This window comes from Tigriopus californicus, chromosome 6 (genome assembly GCF_007210705.1).
Source record: "Tigriopus californicus strain San Diego chromosome 6, Tcal_SD_v2.1, whole genome shotgun sequence".
NCBI lineage: Eukaryota > Metazoa > Arthropoda > Copepoda > Harpacticoida > Harpacticidae > Tigriopus > Tigriopus californicus.
In genome coordinates this window covers 4,545,383-4,555,047 of record NC_081445.1, presented here as the reverse complement: position 1 = coordinate 4,555,047, position 9,665 = coordinate 4,545,383, and the positions used below count along the sequence as shown (strand labels likewise).

Below are 9,665 nucleotides of genomic sequence, written 5' to 3'. Positions count from 1 at the left end.
ATGCAAACTTGCTATCGGCACCATGCAGTATTACTCGGAAGTTTTCACTTTTCAAAAAGGTTTCAACTGGAGACTACTTTGACAGCTGACTAGGTTCAGCACCAACAACCAATTCGGAATGGAATACAAGCGTATCTTGGAAGATTCCAGGGCCCATGTCAATCCCGACGAGAGGTTCGAAAGTTCGAATGAAATTAAAGGTAGATATGAAGTGGATTCTTCCAGCNGGCACATATCTCGCTCATTCCAACCATGGCGGCAGATGGATCATCTCGTTTTCTAACCCTTTTTGAGCATGTTCCCGAGGCTCTTTGAGTCCAACTTTTGAGGTCCTTGAAGTCCTCAAAAAGAACCCCTGTCGACACATTTGCCGTCGACAAATGGTATCTTGGTTAGACATCTAGCTATTGATGGAGAGCTTCATGCTTACGAAGTCAGATAGAGACACGGACGGTTTCGCGATTCATTTGGCTCAAATCCTCGACGCCATTAATCAGCTAATCAACTTGTGCTAATCCAAGCATGACTAAATTCGAGTTGTCTTGCACTCCTCGATCTCGATGTTCTTGTTCCGCCTTCAAAGGGTTCTTGTGATATTTGACCTCCTTCTGGCAATGAGATTTATTGTTCTAGTCAAATTAATGCAAACTTGCTATCGGCACCATGCAGTATTACTCGGAAGTTTTCACTTTTCAAAAAGGTTTCAACTGGAGACTACGTTGACAGCTGACTAGGTTCAGCACCAACAACCAATTCGGAATGGAATACAAGTGTATCTTGGAAGATTCCAGGGCCCATGTCAATCCCGACGAGAGGTTCGAAAGTTCGAATGAAATTAAAGGTAGATATGAAGTGGATTCTTCCAGCCGAGCTGAAGAGGAAAATTTGGCTCCATGACAAGGCGGTTTTCGCTTTTGACAGCTGAAATGGGTTGAAGCTTCCCTTTATCTGAACTTTGGCCTTTTTGGTTCCCTAGGCTTTTAAGGTCTCCTTGCTACCCACGCTTTCTAGTGTTAGGGAAGTCATTCATATAGTAAGTACTTAATGGTCCCGCCGGAGGTTATTCTGTTGTGAACATAAAAGATGACGACTACATTCTCTCAAATACGGACAGAATGTACACACTGTAGAAGCGGCATAAAGGAAACAATCAAGGAAAGACTGAGCAAATCTTTTCTCATTTTATCGGTGTCTTGTAGATTGTCATTTTTTTCTTCTTTTGATTGTCCCTGATCATTCCTTAGAGTATGGTCCTCCAAGCAAAAGATGGTTTCCTACGAAATCAACCCTATTACATTTTTTGACATTTGAGGCTCTCAAGCCTTTCATTGTCAGTTTTTTTTTCTTTTCCTTTTTCGTAAAACACTCTGAGCTTTCAAAGTTAATGTCGCTCCAATGGTTGCTTTGGTGGCAATCCTTTTCCGTAGGAGATGTTGCACGCCCTCCAAGGATCGATTCCTCTGATGGCTTACGTTGCACTTCTTTTGAAGGCGGAATTGAATGGCGATGCCAAACGAGATTCAATTGCTCCTCGTTGAAAGAGAATCCAGGCCCACACTGTCACTTCCATACCACTACTCCTATTACTTCTACAGATTACTACCATCCCCACTACTGCTGTATGTACTGTATATAGTGCAATTCAAGGGCAACCCTCGGCTGGGTATTTAACGACAGAACCAAAATTCTGACTGAGGCACAATTTGCCTGCTTAGCTAAGGACCCGGTTTCAACCTTTCAACATTTCCCACACACACACACCACCCCGACGACACGTGTCTTTTGATTGAAGGTGTATTTGTAAATCTCTTTTACTCAAGTTCGAGCCCAGTTTAGTTGATGGACTGACTAGAGCAACTTGAGAGAGAGATACGGACGCAAATGTTTGCTCCTCTGACTCAGATTGCACTTGTTTGACATGTCATCTCTGGCCATGTCATCTCTGGGCATACCCGCGAGAACGAAAAGCTATGGGAGCAGGATTTAGTCATAGAAATCGGTAGCAATTCAGGGGACAACACGCCCAATCTCTTTGGCATGTTCATTATTTTTCAGCCGTCTTCGTCAACGACGTATTGTGTGAGCATTGACGAAAACGACTTAAAATGGCTCATCATTTGCATGACATAACCCAAGATAACAATTGTATTGCTTGACCTGATCTTGGAGAATCAGAAAAGGAGCGAGATATTAAAGCTTTCATCGGATTGAGGCGTGAAGTGCTATCCCCTTAGTTGATGTGGTTATGTTAAGATAAGTTTCATTTAATCACTGAAAGAAAGATAATGGGTCTTTGGACGTTTTCAAAAATAGGTTTTAGTTCTCTTGTGAAATATTGTAAGTCTTAAACTTGTGGAGCTAAAGATGTCGTAAAACATAATTTGATAGTAGGAATGAGGTTTAAAAGCTATACCAATTGTTCCATTATTTGTACCGTATTCTCCATGCCTTGATAGTAGTGCTGGGGCGAGTCCCTTAATTTTTTTTACTTTTTGCCGGACTCGAGTCTTTCACTAAAATTAGGTGAAGAAAAAAGACTGGTCTTGCGAAATTCTAAGAAAAAATAATATTACGAGTTCGAACCCGAATGCTTTTTAAATGACTCGAGTTCGGCCAATTTATCCAAAATCGAATAAAAGGCTCGAGTCCAGACTCGCCCCAGCACTACTTGATAGCCCTCCAACCATGTCCATCTAAAAGTAAGAAATAGGCAATCTTCGATTACATTTCCCACATTAATTACAGGGAATTAGGGGACATTAAGGGAAAATTTGCCTTTTAACCCCTCTGAACGATGAAATTCTTTATTATGAAATGCTTCTCTGCAAATTTTGCTGCATTTTGCACACTGTTGTTGATATCAAATGCCTTTTTTTCGCTGCAATTGTTGTCCGATCCTAAAGGTGTCCTTCATGAAGGCTCAACGGCGAAAGAAGTAGAAAGTTTCCTTCCGTTTTGTACTGAACAATGAAAGATCAAGGGCAAATTTCATGGCAAATATGATTAACACTCACACATATGAAACTCGATTGAATACGGCCATTGCTTCGATTTTCAAGCACCAAGTTGCCACAGGTTTCAATATTCAAAGTTCATCCTTGTGGTTTTGGTTCTTGTCGATCCGTTAACTGGCTAATACATATTTTGATGAACAAGTGTTTCCAATTGGTTCAACTTTTAAAACCCGAGGCCAAAATTGTTGTTGTTGGTTCTGCTGATGTTAAGAACCCCGCTTGTTAGCCTTGCTGGGTCGGCTTTTTTGAACTCCTAACGACTAATGAGTTGTGCAGGGAATGATTGAATACACCAATCGAGGACGATCCAAGTAATTCATCCTGGCTTAGTTCATCCGTGCCCAGGAATAAACAGAAGCTTGACTAGTTTCTAAGATCCATGCAATCTCAAAGAAGGACAGTCGATTTTCACGTGCTTGACGGCTAAAATGGACGAACTCGATTTGATTTGGGCAAGTTGTTCTCACATTCTCCATTATTATTCGACTTTGGATGAAGAAAAAAAAAAGCCAAGAGTGTCTTAGTTATACCCTCGATAATAACGCAATTTCACATCCTATCGTCAACGTCAAACTTTTTGACATCATTGTGTAGTCCTCCAATGACAACCAAGGTCATTAAATTGTGTAGGAAATCAGACTTGTGAAAGGTAAAGATCGCATAGTACTGTGTTCACATTGGTTGTTTTTCGACTGTACTTTCCGTATTCCAACCACACCCACTTGAATGAAGCATTGATAATGGATAGAAGAATACACATAGTCGCTAGTACGTGTGTACATGTACCAGAAAAAGCTTTTATTCCATTGATAAATGTTCCTCCGGTCTCCAAAGTGGGGATTATAATTCAAACCAGGCAACAGGAACTGAAAAATCCCCCGTATCCCACAAGACCAGACTTGGCACTTTTAGAATGAAACCTTCTGTTGAGTCGTGTGGTATAGGAGAATACAGAATACGAAATAAGCGTTTGTTAGTACCCCCCCCCAAAAAAAAAAATGTTTGATAACGTTTTGGCCGAGCAAAATGCTCATGTCTTTCTTATGTGGCTTCTTGGTCGAGTTATCCACAGCTTTGTTGCCGAACATTGGATGGAGACAATAAAGATGTGAAGTGGTGTTTCCTGGAGGAGGTGATAGAACTTCCTGCTGCATGCTTTTAGGAATCTTGTCTTGGTTTGAATGTGCCTTGGTGCTCTTTTTGTTGCCCTTTAGTTCAGGACACATGCTTCAAGACTAGAGTTACTGGGATAACGTGACTCAGTTTTAGAAACAATGACGGATAACGTCTTGCATAAGTAGGACATTGTGTAATATGCACGAAATCTTAACATTCCATTTGCCAAGTTCTGACACAGGATTTTCAGCCTCAAACGGTGGTCGCCAAAGCCAAAATGTTGGGAAGGCGAGCCATTAATGCAAAACAGCAACTCACTGAACGGTTAGTCCCACATCTTCTTGTTTCTGTTTCTTTCTTCATGGTACTATTAGTTGTGTACCTATTGTAAGACTAAGAAAAAAGAGAACCCACGGAAGATGAAAATAATTTTAAAAAAATAGACAAGACTTTGAGGGCCAATCACAAGCACACATAAGGTGGCAAAAAGCTTATTAAGAGGGCTATAACCTAAATGGAAGGGATAAATGCCTAATTAATCGGCGCCACTTTGACCAAGCAAGCCAAAATATGTAGATCTCTTTAATCTCATGGTTTTTTATCAATTCAGAATGTCTTCCTCTCTACAAAAAGGATACTGTGCATCAAGATCAATATCATCCCATTGATTTATTTTGTCTTGTTGCAGAATCATATCTGCAACTAAACGAAGTTTACTAATACTACCTACTCCTTCATATTTAATTTCCATATACCTTGACACTCATGGCAGTGGTAGGTGATAAAAGCATTTAAATTTATGTCGTTCAACAATATACACAGCGTACTAACGTGCTATAGCTAACTATTCGTTGCGGAAAGATGTTGAAATTTATCACGAACCTCGCATCTTGCTTATCCTTCAAGACTCCGCCAAAACTTAACCTTGTTATAGAGTGTCTCCCCTCCAATTCCTCCCAATTAGCTACGTAGCTGTATGTAGTGTTCGAGTTCAATATGGCTTTTGAATTAAGCTGTCGCTCGAACTCCAATGGCAAAGGAGCCTCAAAATCTGTTTGCAACAACAACGACGACCATGACGACAACCACAACCACAACAACAGCAACAGCGGCAGTAACAGCATTTACATCAACAAGAGCGAATGGTGTGCTCCGAATCACTGAAACGAAACACATGTTCCCGCCATTGTCGTTGTTGTCTGAAAGAACTCGGAGAGCAAATGACTCCAATGGTCGACGAGTCCACGTCCTGACTTCTTGAATGTATTCTTCAAGAACCACACGTGTCAAGTAGAATATTAACGACGGCTATAATGACTGAAAACGCGATACTCTGTAAACAGCCTTAGACCGTGGACGTGCATATTCCTATCCCGACTCTTTGGATGTTTCATTGCTTACCTTTAAATTAGGTGACGATCTACATCATGTTGTTAGGGTCCTGATGTTCTTTGTATGGACATCCATGCAGAGTTATCCCATCCAAGGATGTGGTAATTGCACTTGCATCAGGAATGCCAACCAAGACGTGCCAAAAAACACTTCCGCCAATCGCTAAAAGTTCATTTACCATCGCTGAGTGAGGCGGCGACCACATCTGAGCCAGCTGACCAAGATATTTATATGTACGTACCTGAGGATGGACATTCTAGTCTAAAGATACACTTTTAGGCTTGGCAGCTTTGATTTTGGGGGAGGTTTTCTTATGCTGTCTGTCAGTCGTCATTGGATGACAAATTTTGATCATTTTTTCAGTTTGAAATTGGGATTACTTTTGAAATGGTGAAAGATAGGGCTAACGGTTGAATCCAAAATTGCACCTATCAGCCAAACTTTATTAAAGTACAGAACACTATCAATTGTACATGATAAATTCCCACGTGTTTTTTTACGAACTCGTCAAGATCAAAAAGCTTTCGTTCCCCATTATTATCTAAACTCAATGTAGTTTTTGGTTCCTCTTGAAGTACAAATGATCACTTTCTTAATTAGGATTCCTCAGATGACAATTGTCGCTTCTGAGAGCGATGATATCTGACGTATTAAATGCTTTTTTGGTCTAATAGCAAGAAACTCTAAACATGAAAGCGACAATCATAAGGAAAGGGCTCAAGGTTGAAGTGTTTGTTTTATTATTATTTCCAAGTTATTCAACGTCCCTTTGATCTTGAGCTAAAGGCTTTCCCGAGGCCAATCTCTTATCTTTCGAGCTAATATTCCAAATCGGCAAAACAAAAGAGATTGCTGACAGCTGGCGATTCTGCCCCAAAGTAATTCATATTGACATTTAACTTCCCATAACATAAAGAAATATGACTAGATATGGCTTGGGTCATTTAACTAAACCCCTAAATTCGCCTAGACTCTGGGAATAACGGGGTTTTCCAAGGCTGATTCTAAATGTCCTGTTTGGGCCTTTGTCTCTTTAACGCTGGCATATTTGTCATGAATGACGTGACACAAGAACGATATCAGTTCATAGGGATGTCAGTATACATACATAGGTACAAGCATACACAGCAGGTACACCAACTACATTCACATACACTTATGACGATTTGAGGCGAGCTTATCGGCAAGTTCTCATTAGAAGCGAGCTTGTCCTCAGTGCAAGGTGCAAGGCGAGGTTTGAGGTCGTTCTGTAGGAGGTGATCAGCTTTTGAGACGTGATCAAAGAGCCAGCCAAGTAAGTTGTACTTACCTTCAGGTCTGACTTCAGGTGGTTCCCATCGAGAGTCCGTGGAGCATTTTTCCCCAATTGAGAGTACGTTTGTCCTTGTTTTGCAGGATCCATCCGTGATGTTCCACAATAAAGAGGTCGGGGTGGGGGACTGTGTCCTCCTCCCGGAGATCTCCATGGACTCGTTTCTGAGCAATCTGAAGCAGAGACATGAGGCCAGTCTCATCTACACCTTCATTGGGGAAGTGTGTATCAATGTGAACCCCTACCGAGAGCTGGACATCTACAACAAGCAATATGTGAACCAATACAAAGGCCGCGAGATCTACGAACGGCCTCCACATATCTTTGCCATCGCCGAGGCCGCTTACAAGACCATGAAAAGGTCCGGCCACGACACGTGCATTGTGATTTCAGGCGAGAGTGGTAGCGGCAAAACCGAGGCATCCAAAATCATCATGAGGTAACTAATGCATTGTGACCACATTAGGGTTGGGCGGTTTTGGCGATAATGCTTTTTTGCATATTTTCCTGGAGCTGCTTTGTTTTGATTGTAGTACTACTAAAAGGAGAACTTTTGTGCTTGCTAGCGTTTTTAACCGATCACGATAGATTGTAAAGAAAGAATTAGTATTTATTTCTGTTTGAAGTACAATGCTTTGTTAATCAGGTCATCCAAGAGTTTGAACGCTGAATTATTCATTCGTCAGAATGTATGAGATGAAAACGAAGTGATCACACGCATAGTATTTCTTAGGTGTAATTGGATCACATGCCAGATTTCCAGAGGCCATGGCTAACGAACTAAGTGCTCTATTAAAGGCGTTTCTTATCAATTTTGACGAAATCAGCAACTTCATATCATTTTATTGCAAAGCGGCAAAGAGAGAAAGTCGCGTTTGTTTGAGGAGATTTCACTGCATTTGTCCGTCAAGAGAAGACGACGAGTGAAATCCCAAATCCCCATTACAAATTTCATGCCAAAGTCTCATTATGTTTCCGATTCATTCACTTCTCTGCAACACTTTTCTTTAGATGATTTTCGGAGTAGATTTTCCATCTTCGAAGCCACAAGCTTTTAACCTTGAAATACAGTCTCACCAAATTGAAAAAATGGAGGTGCACATTTTTGGTGTACGGAGATTGTCGGTGCATTTTCGTCCAAAACGACATCTCGTGAACCTGAAAACTTTATACTGGAAATGAAAAATACATATGTGAAGTGACAAAATACCCCGTTGATAAGCCTTCAAAGTAAACAATTGTCAACCCAAGAGGAGGTTGAAACCAAATATCATTTGAACATTTAACAAGCAAGAAAAGGATAGTTATTGGTAATCAACCAATCATTTTAAAGTACCAATACCATTAGAGCACATCGAATTTGTGGTCACGTGTTATCGACCAATTGAACGGACAAGATTGCATGTTTTGGATTCTTAGAAGTGGAAGCTTAGATTCCATTGCATTTATTTGTTTTTATGGCGGAATTGATTGATACTCGTCGAGCAAATCAAATCTCAATCATGAATTTGATCAAGGCTCGATAAAGATAACTACTATGTTGGAATAAAAAAAAACACATCAACGTTCATTGATAGCTTCAATAGTACAATTTCCCTTTTAATTGTAACGAAAAGGCATTCGTATAAAGAAGGATTGCCCATGAATGAAGAAATTTTAATACGACATATACGTAATAGCCCTTCAAATTCGTGCAAACATGTCAATCATCCTTGAAATAAGTTCGAAGAAATGAATATGATTTGAATTTGCTGAGTCAAAAATGTGAGGTGTCCAATTTCATGCAAAAATAGCGAAGGAAAAAGAGCTTCTCTTTATTCATGCTGTCAAAATCGGTTCTCTTTTCAGATACATTGCTGCGGTGACGAATGTGTCTGGGCAACAAGAAATTGAAAGGGCCAAGAATGTTCTACTCCAATCCAACGACATTTTGGAAGCCTTTGGCAATGCCAAAACCAATCGGAATGACAACTCCTCGCGTTTCGGAAAATACATGGACATCAACTTTGATTTTAAGGTATGTTAACTTCGCTTAACCAGATTTCGCGCTCAGTCATTCTGGACTTGTCGCGCTTGCCAACGTCATTGGGTGGAGAAGCTCGGGTTTCCATCAAGTAATTGTTAGGACGAACATGAAACCCATGACAAGGCGTTTCACGCGATCGCGGTTTATTTTTAGGGTGATCCCATGGGAGGCCATATTAATAACTACTTGTTGGAAAAGTCCCGGGTGATCTACCAACAATCAGGAGATAACAATTTCCATTCGTTCTACCAACTCCTGAAAGGCGGATCTGAGGCTCAGCTCAAGAAACTGCATCTGACCCGACGTCTAGAGGACTACAAATATCTCTGCCAAAATAATAACAAATGCCAGATGCCTCAAAAGGTAAGAGAAGAGTATGTGTTAATAAAGTATTGGTGATATGCTCTAGGTTTAGCGAGGGATGAAGGCAAACGTTGCGCTAAAAATGAGGATCATTGCGGAACACTCGCACATATTTTCTCAAAACCTATGACACTTTTAATGAGGCAATAATTCAAAGAAAAATTTCTTCTCTCTCCGTCGATCTTCAAGGACAATCAGATAGAAATACCATCTACAAAAATGACGGTAAAATTCCTGGCACGGTTTTTTTTGCAGTCTTGGAACAATGCTTGACAATCAATCCTGCCATGCTTCAGAGCACTTTCAGCTTTCATTTTTGCTACAGCCTTCATTTTTGAACCTCCCTGGAACTTTTTTCCTTAAACTAATCAAGCTATTTGTTTTAGGCCAACGACTTTCAAAAAGTTATGAGTGGCTTCAAGGTGCTTGGTTTCTCTGCAGA

General features: G+C 40.6%; 1 protein-coding gene across 1 annotated transcript in view; it reads left to right on the top strand.

Moving 5' to 3' along the window:
• The first annotated feature begins 514 nt into the window (after positions 1-514).
• LOC131881883 (unconventional myosin ID-like) overlaps positions 515-9,665 on the top strand; it is a 15,806-nt gene continuing 6,655 nt past the window's right edge. Inside the window, exons 1-5 of the mRNA XM_059228874.1 lie at positions 515-841; positions 6,918-7,273; positions 8,683-8,851; positions 9,014-9,223; positions 9,610-9,659. Coding sequence (XP_059084857.1) covers positions 797-841; positions 6,918-7,273; positions 8,683-8,851; positions 9,014-9,223; positions 9,610-9,659 — 830 coding nt within the window. The 5' untranslated portion in view covers positions 515-796. The remainder of the gene's footprint in view (positions 842-6,917; positions 7,274-8,682; positions 8,852-9,013; positions 9,224-9,609; positions 9,660-9,665) is intronic.